Source organism: Epinephelus fuscoguttatus, linkage group LG9 (assembly GCF_011397635.1).
Source record: "Epinephelus fuscoguttatus linkage group LG9, E.fuscoguttatus.final_Chr_v1".
Classification (NCBI taxonomy): domain Eukaryota; kingdom Metazoa; phylum Chordata; class Actinopteri; order Perciformes; family Serranidae; genus Epinephelus; species Epinephelus fuscoguttatus.
This window is the reverse complement of record NC_064760.1, coordinates 18,393,666-18,414,217: the sequence shown is the minus strand read 5'-3', so window position 1 is coordinate 18,414,217 and position 20,552 is coordinate 18,393,666. Positions and strand designations below refer to the sequence as shown.

The 20,552-nt window shown below is 40.8% G+C and overlaps 1 protein-coding gene across 1 annotated transcript; it reads right to left on the bottom strand.

Annotated features, from left to right (window-relative positions):
• Window positions 1–14,837: 14,837 nt before the first annotated feature.
• Window positions 14,838–20,447, bottom strand: vgll1 (vestigial like family member 1). Its single transcript, XM_049586634.1, has 4 exons — window positions 20,191–20,447; window positions 19,325–19,529; window positions 18,213–18,572; window positions 14,838–17,186 (listed from the first exon to the last, which is right to left on the bottom strand). Exons 2-4 carry the CDS (start codon window positions 19,512–19,514, stop codon window positions 17,149–17,151), a joined length of 588 nt encoding a protein of 195 aa, XP_049442591.1. The 5' UTR covers window positions 19,515–19,529; window positions 20,191–20,447; the 3' UTR covers window positions 14,838–17,148.
• Between the last annotated feature and the right edge of the window lie 105 nt (window positions 20,448–20,552).

Genomic DNA, 20,552 nt, shown 5'->3' with positions numbered 1-20,552 from the left:
TATGTAGAGAAACATAGATGTGGGATGGGAGCTCAGTTTTTTTCTGGATAAAAGGCACGATAAAGTTTATATTTCTCAGCTAACTGCAATGAGTCATTTTTCATACTCATGGGTTTACGTGTAGTGGAAAAAGAAAGAGAGAGAGAAATAGAATAAAATAAGATAGATAAGATAAGATAAGATAATAGGAGAAATTTGTCTTGGACATTTGAGAGAACACAGACACACACATGTACAATCAAACTACAATTAAAATACAGCATCACCCCCAGATCCACACACCCCAAGAGTACTGAACGATACCCAAGAGCCAGGAGTTACACAGATGCCCTGTTACACAGATGCCCTACAAAAGAATATTGCGCACACACACACACACACACACACACACACACACGCACACACCCTTCCTCTTGTTAAGTAGTTTGATAGATAATGGAACTAACGAAAATGTAAATGTGTTCAGCTTACAGTTTGGTAACCTGTACTCTCTGCCTGTAGGCAGCAACTCATACTCCTTATGAAGGATGTGGTTTGGGTCAGTGGTGGTTTTTAGGCCCTGCTTCCTAACTGTCTCCTCAAATATGGGAGGAGAAGATGGGGGCAGTATGACAATTATTTTTTCTGCCTTTATGATCAGGTTTTGGAGTTGTGGTCTGAATTTGATCTTCAGGTCACAACATGGTTTTGGTAACCTAACTGTCAGCTATCCATCCATCCATCCATCCATCCATCCAGATGCCCCTCTCCCCAGCAACACTTTCCAGCTCCTCCTGGGGGACCCTGAGGCGTTCCCAGGCCAGATGAGATATGTAATCCCTCCAACGTGTTCTGGGTCTGCCTCGGATGTGCCCTGATCAGAAACCTGGTCAGAAAATCTCAATTGTTAGGCTATAATCACTGCTGGACACTTAAGACAGGAGTGTGTGTCAGGTTTACATGAACTGAATAACTCAAGTGATGTAAAATAATTCAAAATCATGAGGAACTACAAAAAACTCACGTTTGTCAAGCATGTATTTGGCTTATTTTCCTTGGTTGCAGATGTCCCTATTTAACAGTGGTTCCCAGTTCCTGGGTTGCAGGTCCTCTGTAAATGGACCGCAAGTGATTTGCAAATGTGTCAAGTTTTAAAGCACAGTGAGTTTCCAGCACAGAGCTTTTATTTTCAAGTGCCATTTCCTGCTGTAGAGTGAGTAACTAATGGACAGATACTTGACAGAGACAGCAAATCAGTTTGACGCAATGCTCAAATGCAAGTATGACACTGCATATATCTAACTGTGTGGACCTTGAACTAATGACTAAGGAGAACTCTGGACCATGGCTGGACCAGTTGGGAACCACTGCTATCTAACACCCTTTAATGTGGAAGAAGATGACTTGCTAGCATGCTACCTAGCTAACACTGTCTGTCTATTAACTACTTGTTCACTAACAAAGACCACACCAATAAGATAAATATTAAGAATGGTGTATTGCATGAAGGGATGGAAGACTGAGGGTTGAGGGATGAAGGCTGGGATTCTGGGTAGCAGGTGAGCACGATGACGGATGTGTTGGGTTGAAGGCGGGAACGCAGGAGGGATCCTGGGTGTGAGACTGAGGGGGCGAGCTGTCTCATCATGAGCTTGGCTTCAGATGGAGCCCCCACTGGTTCCTGTATGCAGAAAGGAGCAGAGAAAAAGACACAAGAGTCAAGAAGGGATTGGATGGGTGGGATGTGAGAAATGTGTCGAAGAGAAAGAGAACTTCTTCAATACTTTTGGGTGGAAATAGGATGTGTTCAAGGTGTGGTCTTTGTTCCCGAACCTAGTTATAAAACTACATATCATAACAAAATATAATATCCTTTCACCACTGCTCATTTCATAACGGCCACTGTAAGAAAACCTGTTCTCTGTTAATGTTAGATAACGTCAGTTTAGATTGTTTATGTGTCTGTGATCCACTACCACTACACCGCTTGACACGTCCCCCTCAATATTTAGAACTTGTGCATTATTAAAAAACATGAAAGCAGCAGAGGCCTTTTGTTGTGTGTTTGTGTTTTGTTGTACTGCTAGAACATGACTCACAGACGTAACAATGCCTCCAGTAAAATAGGCACTGACAGTCTGCAACCTCTTTTGCTTACAATCTGCCATAGAACAGAAAGAAGCAGCAACTATGTACACAGAAAGTGCCATGATATTTTCTTCATAAATTGATGCAACACTTGATACAGGTGATCCATGTTAGCAAATCTCAGTTTAAGTTGTCAGTTCAGTCATTGTTGCATGCTGATGCAGTGACTTTTGCACATCCAGCATCATCATCACTTTGACAACAGCTGAAGCAGACTGTCGTGATCCTGGGTGTATGTTTATATTCTGTTATCTTGCGGACTTCGTTTTGGGGTTTTCTGTTTGTGTTCTTGTTTTGTTGTTCATTCATGTTTAATTTCCTGTTTTATTTTGTAGATTCTCTCCTCACGTGTCATGTGTGGTTTTACTTCCTGTCTTTGTGTGTTTTCCCGCCTGATTTCTGTCACACCTGTCTCGTTAGTCCTTCCTGTTCCCAGAGTCTTCCCTTCACACCTGTTCTGTATTACGGCCAATTTCCACCAGATGCGTGTTGGTTGCGTCTCCGCTCTGGCACGGCAGTGGAGCCGATAGGATTCAATTCTAGTCAATGTGTGTGTTTCCACCAGCTGCAGCTGGGCTGCGTTCCGGTTCCGTCTCAGCTCCGGCACTCTGGAGCATAGACATACAGTACAGGCCAAAAGTTTGGACACACCTTCTCATTCAATGCGTTTTCTTTATTTTCATGACTATTTACATTGTAGATTCTCACTGAAGGCATCAAAACTATGAATGAACACATGTGGAGTTATGTACTTAACAAAAAAAGGTGAAATAACTGAAAACTTGTTTTATATTCTAGTTTCTTCAAAATAGCCACCCTTTGCTCTGATTACTGCTTTGCACACTCTTGGCATTCTCTCCATGAGCTTCAAGAGGTAGTCACCTGAAATGGTTTCCACTTCACAGGTGTGCCTTATCAGGGTTAATTAGTGGAATTTCTTGCTTTATCAATGGGGTTGGGACCATCAGTTGTGTTGTGCAGAAGTCAGGTTAATACACAGCCGACAGCCCTATTGGACAACTGTTAAAATTCATATTATGGCAAGAACCAATCAGCCAACTAAAGAAAAACGAGTGGCCATCATTACTTTAAGAAATGAAGGTCAGTCAGTCCGGAAAATTGCAAAAACTTTAAATGTGTCCCCAAGTGGAGTCGCAAAAACCATCAAGCGCTACAACGAAACTGGCACACATGAGGACCGACCCAGGAAAGGAAGACCAAGAGTCACCTCTGCTTCTGAGGATAAGTTCATCCGAGTCACCAGCCTCAGAAATCGCAAGTTAACAGCAGCTCAGATCAGAGACCAGATGAATGCCACACAGAGTTCTAGCAGCAGACCCATCTCTAGAACAACTGTTAAGAGGAGACTGCGCGAATCAGGCCTTCATGGTCAAATAGCTGCTAGGAAACCACTGCTAAGGAGAGGCAACAAGCAGAAGAGATTTGTTTGGGCCAAGAAACACAAGGAATGGACATTAGACCAGTGGAAATCTGTGCTTTGGTCTGATGAGTCCAAATTTGAGATCTTTGGTTCCAACCGTGTCTTTGTGAGACGAGAAAAGGTGAATGGATGGATTCCACATGCCTGGTTCCCACTGTGAAGCATGGAGGAGGAGGTGTGATGTGTGGGGGTGTTTTGCTGGTGACACTGTTGGGGATTTATTCAAAATTGAAGGCACACTGAACCAGCATGGCTACCACAGCATCCTGCAGCGACATGCCATCCCATCCGGTTTGCGTTTAGTTGGACGATCATTTATTTTTCAACAGGACAATGACCCCAAACACACCTCCAGGCTGTGTAAGGGCTATTTGACCAAGAAGGAGAGTGATGGAGTGCTGCAGCAGATGACCTGGCCTCCACAGTCACCGGACCTGAACCCAATGGAGATGGTTTGGGGTGAGCTGGACCGCAGAGTGAAGGCAAAGGGGCCAACAAGTGCTAAACACCTCTGGGAACTCCTTCAAGACTGTTGGAAAACCATTTCAGGTGACTACCTCTTGAAGCTCATGGAGAGAATGCCAAGAATGTGCAAAGCAGTAATCAGAGCAAAGGGTGGCTATTTTGAAGAAACTAGAATATAAAACATGTTTTCAGTTATTTCACCTTTTTTTGTTAAGTACATAACTCCACATGTGTTCATTCATAGTTTTGATGCCTTCAGTGAGAATCTACAATGTAAATAGTCATGAAAATAAAGAAAACGCATTGAATGAGAAGGTGTGTCCAAACTTTTGGCCTGTACTGTATATACATAGACGCCGCATCGACTGCCTGAGTGCGTCCTTGCCGGCCGCCATCTTGGATGGGTCTCGCTTCGCCTCCACAGTGCATTCACTTCTATTGAGGAAGGAGCTGTATGCACAAGTAAAATAGAATAACTCACTGAATTTTCAACTGATTTTCACGCGGTTTGGTTTGTTACAAATGGCACACATGTAGTTATGATACAGGATGCTTTCGTACATTAAAAATGCGGGATTTCATGCTTTAATACTTTCTGCAGATAGCAATAGCATGTTATTTAGGTCACAACACAGTTATTTTATTCACCTCAACCCCAGAGTGATTTATATCTATATAAATATATCTATATATTTATATATATATATATATATATATATATATATATATATATATATATATGCACAACGCAGCAATTCAGCACAGAGCAGATCGTGCGGGGCAGGAAGTCGTGCACAGAAACACAATAAAACATCCGGTTAATTTCAAAATAAAATACAGTGTTCACTGCAGATCATATTTCCCTGCACTACACCTTAAAAACTACATAATGGGCAGAGGCAGGCCTGAAGTCAACAGGTCAGAGGTGGGTATGGTATTGACGGACGGCGGAGCACGCAGCGGATAACCAGCGCTGCCGTTCCGCAACGGACATGCATCCAGTGGAAATCCGGCGTTAGTCTTGTTTGCTCCACCCTAGTGTTCCCCTCTATACCCTTGTTGTAAGTCAATCCCCATTTCCCTCCTTTTGCCTGTGTCCTCCTCCTCCAGCTGTGTCTCGTTCCTGTGATTAGTTATCTGTGTGTATATATACCTGTGTGTTCCCCTTACCTGAGTTCATTGTATTATCCTGGGGCCTGTATCACGAAGCGAGATCAACCTTTCCTGGGTTACCCAGACCTATCCTGGGTTGACTAACCTTAACAATGGCAATCGGGATAATCGGTATCACTACGCTGGATATCAACTCGGTAACTCAACCCAGGGTTGCTTTATCAAGAGCCGTGAACGCGCACGCAGCGGACCAATCAGTCACTGAGCGTCCTCACAGAGCGCCGTGTGTGAGGGGAAAAAAGTATTTCTCGTGAGGATCAGAGATTAATTCTACTAAAATATGAGGAGGAGAAAAGCAACATTACAGAAAAGGCCAACACCGTGGCAGCTGCAGGAGGAGGAAACATGCGTGGCAACGCATAACAGGATGAATAATGTTTAGATTTAGTTTAGATTAGTTTATTTGCACATAATGTTAAAAACAGACAGTATAAAATTTACAAGATTAAAAAAACGAAAAGTGCCGGAGAGGTCAGAAGCCACTAAAAGCTTATCAAAGAAACTCCCCTGTCAAAACATCAATGAAATCACATAATAGAGAATAAAAAAAAACGGGTGAGGAAAGAAGAAATAGAGGAGGAGAGAGGGAAAAATCAAGACAAAACAAGGTAGCAAATAAAATTATGTGTAGGTTAAATTACTCATCACTGGTTCAAGAAGCTGCAGTACCTGTACCTGTACATCTGACACTGATCACACCCTTGAATCCCATGAAATCAATGCTGCGCAGATGAATTGCGTGTATTACAATTATCGTCTAACATCATTGCGTCTGATAAATTGGTCTTCTTTGTCATAACGTTATATATGCTACAATGAAACTTAAAGCTGACGCCACAATTAAATCATATCAACACCAAATTGATAGTCTGAATAAAATCATCCTGATATTGAGCTGTGTTAGAAATTAACAGCTGTGCAAAAATATACCTAGTCTCCCTCTTTAAAAAACAAAAGGGAAAATCCCTCAAACACCATGAAGTGTAGACATGATAGGCTACTTTCCACATTTCCAGCAGCAAAGCTATTAATTAGGCCCATTATCTTTAACAGGGATCATTTCCTCCAACAAAACAAAATGTTGGCGCTAATTAATGGTGCTATTAAGTGTCTGCAAATTATCAGTTTCTTTCTTATGACATTTCGACTTCTTTCCACTCCTTTTTGAACAGTCTTTTCATTGTCTGTTGTTGTTGCTTTCTTTTCTTTTTTAATGTTCAAAATAAACTTTCAAATCAAAATCAATCAAATGAATTAAACTTGTTTTTGTTTCTTCAAACCAGTCACAATCATCTTGAGCAGGATAAAGGTGCAGCCATGGCGCTCTTGCAAAACAGTGTCAGGGGTGAATTTGTTTTGTTGGAAAATTTGCACTTGGGGAGGTGAACCTTGTCATTAAAATGACCCTGCACAAGAAAACGCCACAGCTGTATGTCACTGTGTGATTAAACTTTTTGTGATAAAATAAGACAAACATAATTTGATAATCAGTGCTCTAGAGGTGATCCCTGACTCATTGGACCCAGAGAAACCCCAGATGAGTTGCAAGCTGTATGCGGCTCCTGCAGAACATTATTATGACGATATCACAAAAGCTCTGAGAAGTGGAACTGATCTGTACGTTAGTGAAGTATGTTGGTGCCAAATGTTGCTGCCAGAGTTTAAAGATGTGGCAAATCAACCATGACTGGCCGTGTCAGGAAATGGATCAACAGTGGGCATGACAGTCCTGTGAGACAGAGTCTGGGCTTTTCCGAGGTGTGTTCACAAGTTGTTTTATTTGTTGTAGATCTTTACAGTTCACCAGAGGAACAAAGTAGGCATGCCTTATTGCACAATCTTTAACAGAATATGCCATTTTCAGTGTGTAACTGTGTTAGTGTGGAGGTTATTTATGTTGTTTCTGATTGCAAAGGTGATTCAGAATCAGCAATATACACATAGCTGAATAAAAGGAGAATGCTGGCTGAAATCATCAGCTCTATGGAAGGCTTATAGCCACAGTTTACATCCGGTGAGTCAGACTGATGTGACACTGACACCCTGCACTTCCACTTCCTTTATACCTGTGCCCACATCATATGTCTTAGTGCGTGTTTTTTCTACATACTGCTGAGAAGAGAGACGCTATTCCTGGAAAGACAAGATGCACTCATATGAGATTCCAGCAGACACATAACTGAAGTGACTGACGTCATGCTGCCCTTTGACGCCACTGTCTTAGGGGAGATCAGAGTAAATATCAATTGCTTTGGTCACCGGTGTCATCTGGAACCCTACACGCATCAGCCATGAGCATTTAATGCTCCCTCTTCTCGCTCTGCCATCAGCATCACTGGCTTGTTGAAGGCTCGATGGGCTCATTCTCTCTCTCATATGGGCTTCAGATCAGCCTGATTATGCCTGACACAAAGGAGAGGGATTATGGTTTCAAGTCTGTATGGCTGCTGAATCCACACCTGCCTGGTGTCCACACCTGGAGAAATGAAGATCATCTGCTCTTCCCTCTCTACACTTGCATTCAATCTGCTTTATATATGATTCTGAAACTGTTCAGGGAAAGCCCTTCAGATCCATAACTGCTACAGTTTGTGTACCCAACTCTGGCTTTTGTACACCACTGACTCCATCTGAGCTCTATAAGACAAAGAGGAATGAATTGTTGTCCTAATTGGCACCTGCTGTACACTGAGCTTGAGTTTGAGAACCGTGGGGTTCTTTTTACATTTACTCTGTGCACTATAGTTTATCTCATAGTCTCTAGTTTATTCACTTTCATAGCTGCAGCAAGCGAACAACAGCAAACTGCAGACTTTTGCATCTTTAGGCTTGTTGTCTATGCTTTTTTCATTCCTGTTTAAAACATTAATTTGTTTGCAGGGAACCTGAGAATCATTCATACAGTTTTGAAGAAGCGATAAAATTACTTAAATCGTATCATGAGCCATACAGTTTATCTTTCTTATATATTTAAAGGGACAGTTCACCCCCAAATCAAATATCCATATGTTTCCTATTAACCGTAGTGCTGTTTATCAATCTAGGTTGTTTAAGTGTGAGTTGCAGAGTGTGTGAGATATCAGTTATGGAGATGTCTGCCTTCTCTAGTCATATAATGGAACTAGATGGCTCTCAGCTTGTGGTGCTCAAAGCAAAAAGAACTACATGAACCAAATCAACGCAGAGAAGGAAGAGTACATCTACTCAAGAGGCTCATGCTCGTGACAGTGTGAAATGTAAATATTAATGCCGTCCTCCTTGGCTGAAATGTAATGTTAGCTTGCTCAGTGGTGCAAGGTGAGCTAGCAGTAGATTCACACTTCCTTCTGCACTGTGATACAGTTGGCGGGTGTAGTTCGGTAGAAAGGAAATAGTTCCTATATGAAATTGCTCACAACAAGGTCTGTGGATTATCTTGAGTAGCCAGGTCATGATTTCTGGAAAGAGACATTGATGTTGATGTTTTTCAAATGTATTTGTTTGGCGCTTTGAGCACCACAAGCCGAGCGCCATCTTGTTCCATTATATTCAAAGAAGGCAGACGTCTCTACAGCTGATATTTCCAACACTTGGTTACTCACACCAAAACAATCTAGACTGATGAATAGCACTACAGGTAAGAGGAAAAATATGGATTTTGAATACTGGAGTGAACTGTCCCTCTAAATCTATATAAACGCTAAACTGTATGGTGAACTAGATTCTTTATCGCTTACTCCAAATTTTTTATATGATTCATTTGGAGATTGTAGCATGCATGTTAAAGGAATTCTTTAATAAAAGGTCAGCCCCATATTATCATGTAAAAAACATAACAGAACTAGAAAGAGTGACAGATTTAACTGTATCTCTACTGAAGACAAATTCAACTGAAGGGTTTTCTTTTACATTTCCAACAGAATAAACTAGATCTGAATAAAATATCACTTACATACGATACAGACCGTATTTGAAAAGAAGAGGTAAAAAAGAAACACAAATTGTATACGACAAGATAAATTCTACATCAAACACCAATACTGAACTTCTATATCATTCAGCTTTGTAACAAGTAACAAAGTGTGTAACAAGATGACATTAAATATTTTTAGACATTCAGAGCAAATCAATAGAAAGATATTGGCTGGTACGGATGGAAAGGCTGAGTGGAGTGGAGAGATGAATTAATAATGAAAGGACTGTGAAAACTGAATAATTTCAGGAAAAATACCAATACAAACCCAAAAAAGACCGAGCCACAGAGTGAGATCATATCACTGGAATGTTTTACCAGGCTTTAGTTTTCTGAGTTGGCCCTGAAATGATGAAGAATGATATTGGTGTGATGATGATGGTGTGATGAGATTCATCCAGAAAACAAGTCCTGTTATTATAGAACAATTAATTATAGCGTCTTAATGACCGCACTGTGTTAAATACCGTCTTCAATAAGTTTCCAGTGTCGTCAAATGACAAATTACCATATGAAAAGTGACATTACTGAAACTCTGGGATAATTTGCACCATCTGCATCATTAACACGCAGCCTATTGTTCCACAGTCATATAATATTATGTGGTTCCTAAATAATAGAAGCATGAAAAGGCTATAAAATATCATAATTAATCATTTTTAATTGCAAGTAATCCAACCTACTATTAGTTTTTTAGTCAAGCTACTACGCAAACTTCACTGTGACACCACAACATTGTGACTGTACTTTAAACTTCTATTCTGTCCCAAAGCATGTGATCAATACACGTTTATTCATACTGCACATTTCAGACACAACGGCAATTCAACATGCTTTACATGAGCATAAACATACAAAACAAACAAAACTGAAAATGAGACAGTCCATAAAATAGGAAAAAAGGGCGTAGTGTAGATTTAAAGGATTTAACAGACATATGAGAATGTCTTTAATCTTTACATTACCTCAGGAAAAGCTGGAAACATTTTAAGCTGTTCTCTAAGTTTATTCCAGATCTGCGGTGTATAGAAACTTGTGCGTGTTGGCTCTTAAGAAAGCAACATATCAGACATGTATTTTGGCCACAAAACATACTTTGAATGGCAGTAATTGTATTTTTAAATCAATTCTTTGATTCACAGGAAGCTGGTGCAAAGCTCTTAGACGTGGAGCGATGTGCTCCACTTTCTTGGTTTTACTGAGGACTAGAAGAAGGGGAAAAGCAAACAGTTGGTCAGTAGGTCTATCTAAACGTAGAAAAAGGCCAACAGGCTGTATGTAATAAAAATCACAGTACAAAGCAATGCACATCTAAACATTAAATATCTCTCTTTTAATGTTACATATATGTACCAGAGTGGTGTGCACAACTTCAACTCAGGAGAGGAGTCTAGGTCACAGAAGTTCATAACAAGACAAAAAGTTTACAGCACTGCTAGCTGCTTTGATTGTCTGTAGGGACGTGATAGTTTGAGCTTCATATAGAGGCATGCCTATTGTTTGGATGGTCCAAAATTTCGAAGAATATGGTTAAACAAAGGATCATGTTTTGGCCTGAAACACCCATGTTTGGTGGCACAAAAGTTGCTGGAAAAGCAGGGGCAGGTTGGTGAAAAACACCTGTGTTTGGTGGCTCAGTCATCACTGGGAAATACCATGAAAGGTCGGGAAAAAAACACCTGGGAGTGGTGGCTTAAATGCCCTTGGGAAATGTGGTGAAGGGCTGGTAAAAACTCTTGGGAACATTGGTTCAAATGCTGCTTGGAAATGCTCTGAAGAGTAAGTAAAAAAACCTAGGAGCAGTGGCTCAAACGCCACTGGGAAACACTGTGAATGGGCGGTACAAACACTTGGTATCGGTTGCCCATTTGCCCCTGGGAAATGCTGCGAAAGGTCGGTAAAAACACAGAGGTTTAGGGCCTTAAAAGCCATGAGGAAATGCTGTGTAGGATCAGTACATACACCTGGGATTGTGGCTCAAATGCGACTGGGAAACTGAAATTTACTGCAGGAAAAATGGCATGACACCCAGAATGTTAACACCAGCATGCTAAATACTACAATTCTGATGTTTATAGTAACCATGTTCAGCATTTAGGTTAGCATGTTAGCATGCTATCATCTGCTGATTTGCAGAAAATCACAAAGTACAGCTGAAGTTGATGGGAATGTCTTCTTTGCAGGTGTTTGGACATAAAGTGTTGGAGGAAATAAAAATTTGAAAAGATAATAGTTAAAGGGAACACGGAACTTATTTGAATTCATCCGAAAGTGGACATAAATGTGTGAATCAAAGTTTACAACTATCCGTCCAATAGTTGTTGAGACATTTCACTCAATTCCAGATATGTCAACCTTGTGCCTGTGCTGCAGGAAGGATCGGAGGATCATCATCCGGCAGCTGCGAATGATTGTATAAAATTTCATGTCAGTCAGCTTTACGGGGTTCCACCCCTCCTGGGTGAGTCTGATTAACAGGACCGGTGTTACTGGTGCTGTAATTTGCACTGCAGGAAGCAATTTGCAGGAGATGGTACCTGGGGTCCTGAGGAGAGTGCCGTGAAAGCACTCATCATCACATCAGACACACCAACCTCAATCACACAGTAACAGACGAGTTCAGAATGAATCGGTCGAACCAGCACCTCATGTCAGTGATCACCTAGTCTGCCTTTCATCTGGTAAAACTGTAGATGCTGATGAATGTCCTGTGTGTTCAGGTGATCATGGAACCTTTTGGGCAGAAGGAATGGGTCAGTTATGATGTCTGGCTCTTTGGATTCATCTACATGCTAACTGCAGAGACAATAAAACCCGGGAAGTAGACAGCAGAGATGTAGACTCTCTAAGCTTTGGCAGAAGTCAGTTCGTCAAACCCTGAGGATGTTATGAGGATGTTATCTTTTTTGCTTCTGTGCAACAGGTGGTAGATATGTAAATGAGATGTGCAGATCCAGTGTGGGAGAAGATGTCCATATGTAGTCTATATAACATATGAAGAAGTCTATATATAGACTGTGTAGGCATGCAATGCACATATGCGTTTGTGCATAATTTTGACAACAAATATGTTCTGCCTGTGTTTATCAGATATGATAGCTGACGTGTTTCCCTGTTCTTGCGTCATTTTTTTTGCCTGGGACTGATTATCAGATGTTCAGCTCCTGAGCCCCCTTTTCCACTCATTCCTGCACCTGGGAGCAGTGCACAGTCAGCCAATTTGGTTACCCATCCGTCAGTAATTCAGTACTAGATGGTATGAAAGTATTAGCACAGGATCATCAATAATCCACCCTCATCATGTGGAGAATCTACTCCACCATCTGTGGCCATGAATGGTGTCTGCAGTGAAATGTGGATACTGTCATCATGGGACTCTTGCTGTGTCTCAAATCGTGTACTTCTGTACTTACACTTAATATTTTGAGTGCATAAGTGCATTCACACTGAGAAGTATGGAAAAATGCAGTGCACTATGAGTACCTGGATGGTGCACTCAAAACGGTCAAGAAGTTGAGTGTGGAACTATAGACACTTCTCGCCCTCAATGTTCGCCATCTTGGCTACATAGCGGAAGGGGAGGGACCACTTTTCAAACTGGAAATGGTGGCTGAGGACTGTGCGACCGTGAACGTCATTGCATTTTACAAATACATGTATCTTTTGCACTAAGCACCACTACACTGTTGTCGGGTATAAGCCAGCAGTATGTTTATTGGGTTAATTTAGCAGTCTGTAATGATTTGGTTCCGCGAATGATAATGCGAATGCTAATGCTAGTTTGCTAACTAGCTAATTTGCGGTCATCATTTCCGGTGAGTGCGCAAGGCCGTGTTTGGTTTGAGACAACTCTACCCTGTTGTGTTATTAATTGAAATTCGCACACATTTTTTGTTTTGTTTTTGGGGATGATAATTTAAGATGATAAACATTATACCAGCTAAACATCAATATTAGCATTGTCATTTAGTTAGCATGTTTAATTTAGCTTAAAGCTTTTCTGTAAGTATATGGCCTTACAGAGTTGTGAGCATGACTGTAGACTGTAATCAAAATATGGATTATGTTAAACGACCAGTGTTCAACAGGACTAGTCTTCACTAAATCATGACCTACTTTCAGTCTTCACTTGCTTGTCTGAAGTTGAAATAAGCTTCCATTACTGTAACCTCCCAAAAAGTGTCATCTAGATATAGAAGTTTAATGAGCCTCCTCACAAAGCCTCGGGCGAAGTTCTTGTTGACAGAGCTCAGCTCAAGGCGTGAACACGCTCAAATAATGACAACAGATCTCTGAAGTTCTCCAGAAAAAAAACTCCACTGTGGGCTCCACATTTTTAATTAGGCTTCTTTTGCACCATCTTCTTCTCCGGGGTTACTAAATGAAATAGGTCATGTGGATGTGTGAAGAGTTAAAGGAACAAACAGGTGAATAGAGCTGAGGAAATTAATGATGCTGATGATGATGATGAACATTGTGCGTCCTCAAAAACAGCTCGTATTTGGAGCTCATCTCGTCCTCACACTTTTGTTGGTAAAATTGTCCATTGGTCAATTCACTATCAGAGTGTCACTCTAATGTAGCTCTAATGGGTTTGCTCCATGGACTTTGCACAGCAGAAAAAAATCTCTATCCAACTACTTTGTGGGAAAAATATCAATTAAAGCACTCAGTATGGATTAATCTATAAGACACGAATCACAGGAAGAAATACAGGACAAATATAACTCTGACATTGTGAAAGGTCCTTTGCATTTCCATTCAAGCTGTTCTTTTTATGTCCTTTTAATTCCACAATGCCATTTCATTTCATCAGCTCTTTGTCAGCCAGTCAAGACAAACAGAGCAGAAGCAGTTACCGTATGTGACTGCCATTTGGTCACTGTTCAGTATATGTATCTTTTTATATGATTTCTTTATTTCATTATGTCCCGTTTACAAACAAACTCACTGATCGAGGCAGAGGTAGACCAGCAGCTCCCGTGTTCAGTGGCGTAAAATTACTGTGTCTGGCTTTGAAGAGAGCATAAATAAGTTTCACTTTCAGTTCACTTCCCCTGTCAGAGAGAGCTGTCTGACAGTAAGGTAGAGCAGTGAAAGTATTCTAAACGTAGCATACACTTAAACCCATACTGACATTTTTTAGGTGGCTAAAATAAGTTTTGCCTCATACGTCGACAAGCAGAGCACCTGCGCCAATTAAGCATTTAAAATAGTTGCATGTGTTCAGGAAGTACTGAGCATACGACTGGATAAATGAGACTTGGATCATACTGCATGAGTTGTGTGAAAGGTGGTAAACAGATATTTCTGAAATAGTTTTGTGGCTGTTAATGGTCCCTATATACTTCATCAAGAATTTTCCCTAGTTTTGGATTCTTTATTCACAAAATTTTCTTTACAAATTCAAAGTAACACAATTCATTAATTTTCTGTAACCCCTTATCCTCTTAGGGGTCAAAGGTGTGCTGGAGCCTATCCCAGCTGACATTGGGTGAGAGGCATGATACACCCTGGACAAGTCACCAGACTATCACAGGGCTGACACATAGAGACAGACAACCATTCGCACTCACATTCACACCTACGGCCAATTTAGAGTCACCAATTAACCTGCATGTCTTTGGACTGTGGTAGGAAGCTGGAGTACCTGGAGGAAACCCACACTGACACAGGGAGAGCATGTGGACTCCCCTACCTCAGGGTTTGAACCAGGAACCCTCTTGCTGTGAGGCAACCATGCTAACCACTGCAACGCCCTGTATAGTAACAAAAAATACTCAAGTAAAGTTCAGTACTTGAGTCAATGTGCTGAGTTACTTTCCACCACTGATCGATGTCTTTTATATATTTTTGTAGGAAAAATCTCACACTGTGCATCATCAGGTGTTGGTATTGTTCATGCTGACTGTTTGCTATTTGACCCTCATCAATTTATTTCACATTAAGAGCATGTTAAGTAGATATCTGTGTTCAACACTGAATGATATCAAGATTTTTTGTTCGTCTGCTCAGATATTTATTTAACTTCATATATGATTCCATTTTTGTACAGTACACGACACACAAGATTACAGAAAACAAGTCATTAACAAAACATCACTATCCTTCATATATTTTTTTGTTTGAATATATAAAATATTCTCACAGCAACTTCAATTTAACTGTGGACTGTAACAGATATTAACATCAATATTTATACACTCACAAATGCTCTCACTTTAAAGGTCCAGTGTGTGGGATTTAGGGGGATTTTGGAGGAAATGGAATATAAAACAATGAGTATTATTTTTTTGGTGTGTAATCACCTGAAAATAACAATTATGTTTTTGTTACCTCAGAATGAGCCGCCATGTTGCATCGCCATGTTTCTACCGTGGCCCAGAACTGACAAACCACACACTGGCTCCAGATAGGGCCATTCATGTTTTTGCGTTGGCCTCTGCAGTTAGCAGCCCCTCTGTGATGAACCAAACAACACCGAAAACAACATGCACTTGCTTCATACAGTGATTTTACTTTTTTAAATCATCTGGGGGCTCATTCATAAACAATGTGTACGAACAAAACGAGGCATGAAAGATATCTACGCCATTTCCCACGTAAAAGTTGTGATCTATGAAAACAGACTTGATGGGAGAAACTTTGACCCATGCTTACGAACATTTTGGAGATGGTAAATTGGCGACGCAGACGGTGAGGTGGAGGCCTGATTGTAGAAACTGTCAAGTATTTTTTGGTGCACACCATTTTTGGCTTTTGTCCATATGTACATTTTTAACATGAATCCTATGCACTGTTTTATAAATGAGACCCCTGGCCCATTTTTGGAGAGAAGGATAATCCAGCTCCTGGTAAAAAAATCTCCTGAACAATGAACACTGAAGGAAATTAACTGAGAGTTCAGCTGGTTGCAGTTTGCAATCCTCACTGCTAGATGCCACTAAATCCTACAAACTAGACTTTTAACTTACTGTAATACTGGTCTTCTTACTGGTGTAGGCTAGAGTTGTCAAAAATATAGATATATTGATACATATTGATTTCAATACTCATTTTTCGCAGTGTTGACGCTATCAATACTCTTTCCTCACACTGTCTTCTTTCCAACAGTGAGTTTACATACATACCACTGCAGTGGCCCCTGTAACCCCGCCTCCACTTGTGCTCTCCTCTAAATTTTATTCAGTTTAATTCAAAGGGGGCCTCACTGCCATGGGACACATACTGTTACACTGCCAAAACCAGTGTGACCTTAAAACAACAAATGCACAATAGGTAAAAGCCTACTGGAATAAGGAAATGTTTTTTTCCCTTGCACTTAAGCACTTTAAATGTGTGACTTTAAATGCTTCTGAACATGTGAACTGCCATATTGTTAATGGGAATTTATTGTTGATGTTTACCACAGTCATTCTGCTGCTCTCTGCTGCTGACCAAGAAAGAGAATTTGTTGTCATTTTAAAGCCCATGTCATATTTATCTTTTAGTAAAAATCTCTAATCTATACGCCCTAAATGACAATTTTTCCCACTGGTATGGAATATCTATCATGTCCAAGGTATTGCATCGAAGTTAGGAATTCCAGTATTTGACAGGCCCACTAGAAGAGAAGTGCCTGATGACAGCAAAAGAAAAATGCCCTTCAATCACCGGGAGCAACAACATATACAGTTCTTTGAGATCTTACAAGAGGAGTGACAGAGTTGAAGAACAGGTTTGTCAGAGAGTGTTCCCTTTCAGAAAGGTTGTTCCAGTTGGTGCGTGCTGACGTGCTGAGCTCATTTCACTGTGGAGTGGAAATGGAAGCGCTGCAGTGCTCCTCCTGTGGGTATTCTTAGAGGACGCTCAGTGACACCTGTTTGACGAGAAAACACCTGACGGCTGAGCAGAAAGCCAAGCGGCTTTACAGAGTCACAAGTATGTGTGTGGTGTTGTTGAAGCTGTTCCTGCCTCTGCTGCTCCAGCCACTCTCCCTCTGTGTCTCTTTTCAGTACCAGTACAAGTCCTTCTTGTCCAGACGACGTCCTGACAGAGAGGAGACAAAATGAGTTCTAAGCAGCTCTAAGTTTGTGAAAAGTATGCTGAGGAAAAATGGCAAATATTTTAGAATTTCTCAGAGTAAGATGCCCAAATCAGTGCTTACTGTTTATCAAGTAAAGACATCAGCAACAGGTAATTAATACCTGACAAATAATTCATAATTTACTCTAAATAGGATTATATAATTACAGGCTGTCTATTTTCTTGGCACATAACTACTTATTATTTATGCCTCCCTTGAAGTGTTATTGCATTTTGATTGTAACAAACTTTTGCTCTAAGTGCTTTCCATAAACAACTAAAGTTTTACAGTAAAACCTCGATTGGCATTTGTTCGGTAGGTGATGCCTTTACTTACCCTGAGGGAACACAAAAAAATAAACAGGTACATACAATACAGGGAACTAATGGTGAGTCACGATGGTTCAAGGTTTTGTTTCAGTGTTGGGGGGACACCAATGAAACAGGAGGTTTGGGGGTTTGAGCATCAAACACTTTTTGTGCACCAGTTTGTACCTTTTATGTGTCAATTTCTGGTGTAAATGTCATTAATTTTGTCAAAATGAAAGTCCTCTGCCACTTTTATTTTTGTATTCCGGGGGACAAATGCACCTGCTCTAAATAAAGAGTGGAATATGTCCCCTCACCCCCAAAATCTACCCCTGTGCAATGGTTTGTAGTTTAAGTCGGGGATTTTCAAGAAACAGATGGTCAAACGTGATGCTGCAAAGATGTCTTTACATTTAGTCTGTATGTTTCAAGATCCAAAAATGCCAATAACTACACTTCCCATGACACAATTCAGTACTTTCTTTTTGTCAGACCCTTTTGTCTGATAAATGTCTCCGTCCACACCCCCAATTTGTTACCCAGGCTTACTGTCAAGCTCATAGTTGGTTCATCAAGAATACATTTATCCAAATACAAAGATTTGTGGATCTTATTCAAAAGTAAGAAGTTATTCTTATCCTTCTGGTTGAACGACATGTCAGATTGCAGGTGAAGACCTACCAGGTTCAAATCCTAAGGTGGGGTCCATGGAGTCTCTAAATCCCTGAGGCATCGTCCAGCTGGGATGCAGTTCTGGCTTGGAGCTGGAGGCCACGCTGGGTCCCATCTCACCCCGGTCACTATGCAGGAGGTTGAGCAGAGATGAGGCGTATTGCTGTCCAGTAAGACTCAACCCATCTGGGGACAGGGAGTAGGTGAGGGACGGCAACCCCGGACCCTCTCCTGTCCTGGTTGTGAACGAGTGCCACGAGCCAGCGGGGTCGTCTGCAGGGCTGAAGTTCATGAGACGTCCTGCTACAGGAGGGAGCTGTGACTCTGAGTAACACTCAACAGCTGGCCCCTGACAGGTGCTGGTTTCCTCTGCGGGGGGACGAAGATAGAAGCCAGACAGTGAGGATGATCATCCTAGGGTAGGTCAGGTAGGTCATATATTGTGCTCACCAGAGATTTGGACTCAAGTGGCAAATTTGATGACTTTAGACTTGATTTGACAAAATCAAAAAAGACTTGCAACTAGACCTGGACATTACCATGAGTGACTTGTTACTTCACTTGGACTTGAGCCTTTTGACTTGAAAACATTTAATACCTTCCCACAAGCTCAAATATTAAATGCTTTTTAAAAAGCATGCCACAGATCAATTCATTTCCCTTCACTTCATGAATCGGCACTAAATTCTCCAGATCCACTTTGTTTAAACTGATCCGACAGAATCCAATCATCATTTGGAAAAAATGATGTCAAAGATGATTTCATTTGCAGAGGAAAATTAAAGGTAGTAGGTAATTGCAATGTGCAAGATGTGCAGGTCAAAATTACAGACAGAGATAAAACAACTTCCAGCTTCATACGACATTTGAAGTTGCTCACAGAGCAGTAAGTCCAGGCTACGTTAGCTTAACATCTAAGTAACTTTTTCACAAACTTCACAAACAAATCAAAATTTTAAAAGCATGGATGATTTTTGTGAATTTCAATGGCATTGCATTTGGTGAAGAATGCTTTATGACTTGTTCAGGACTTAAAACTAAAAGTTAGGGATGTGGAACTTGACTTAAGACTTAAGTGTAAAGACTAGAGACTTACTTTGACTTGCAAAATAAGTACTTACCCAGTTTAATACTTTTACGTATTTTCTTTGCCTTTGCTGCCGGTGCCTTGGCCTTGCAGCCTTTGCTGAGGGCACGGCTGAAGTGAGCGTCCACCATGCTGTTGATGTCACCCTGGAAGTAGGTCAGGATGACACACCGAGAATGCTCCTCCACCTTCACGGCTATGGGACTGTCTGTTCTGTCCTCCATGTGGGTCAGCTGAGACTGAGACATAACAGCTTGTTTACTCCACAAGATCCACAGAACAACAGATTTTATATTTTTATTTATTTATCTATTTATTTCCTAAAACCCCTTTTCTCTTGAATAATTGAAAGCAATTTAAACTTAAGTTGCCCTGAGTGACTCACTGTTGAGATGTCCTTGAGGCAGACTGATTATAGTGTCCCACAAAAAAACATTTTTACTTAAACACCAACAGTAAGTGTGTAAAGCACCTTTCATTTTGGTGTATTGTAAGTCTCAATATTAATATATTATACTCAGAGTGAATGAAAATGACGTGCACAACATATTAACTCAGCACCAAATGATCAATTCTGAGAAAATCTGGAAGTATTCACATTGTAATTTCCAAAAAGATGGACACTGTGGTGGCACATTTAATAAGACTTAATAAGAAATATATTGTGCGGGTTTTCACAAGAGGATGTTTAAGTAAGGGGGCTGAAATGCATAATGAATGCGCCTTATTTCAGGGAAAACATGTCAGCAACTGTAACTTAAAAGTAAGGAGCAAAGTGTAAATAATCAGATTACATCCATCCCACAGTGCTGATAGAAAACACTTAGTTAAACTGCTGTGAATGAGTAAAGAACCAAAACACTGTGTCAGCTATATTTCAAGGAACTTTGCTTCCCTTACCTGACCTGATGATTGCTTAAAGATGACCAAGGAGTGCGTCCTTGCAATGACCGGTGGATCAAAGCTGAAGTGTTCACCTACATGTGCAGCAGCCGAAATTGTTGGGAAAAACGTCACCTGGTCTTGAGTTTAAACACCAGAGTCATTGACTTTGATTTGAAGACGCCGACATCAATGTTCCTCGTCTCTACGGACAAAATATTTTGCTCACTGAGCCTCCAATTTGCATGATGTGTTAGACTGTTGGGAGGGCGTGTGATGTTTCCTGAACGCAGACAGCTATGAGCAGAATGTCATCCAGCAAGTTCCTCCAGAACCTGACGGACACCTTATTAAAAACATTCCTCAGCCACACACTCAAA

Excerpts from the sequence above, each read along its gene's own strand:
- vgll1 (XM_049586634.1), bottom strand. The coding sequence starts at position 19,514 with ATGGAGGACAGAACAGACAGTCCCATAGCCGTGAAGGTGGAGGAGCAT. Across the intron at positions 18,573-19,324 it reads ACGTAAAAGTATTAAACTGG|AGGAAACCAGCACCTGTCAG; the intron begins GTAAGTACTTAT and ends GTCCCCCCGCAG. Across the intron at positions 17,187-18,212 it reads CACCTTAGGATTTGAACCTG|GACGTCGTCTGGACAAGAAG; the intron begins GTAGGTCTTCAC and ends CCTCTCTGTCAG.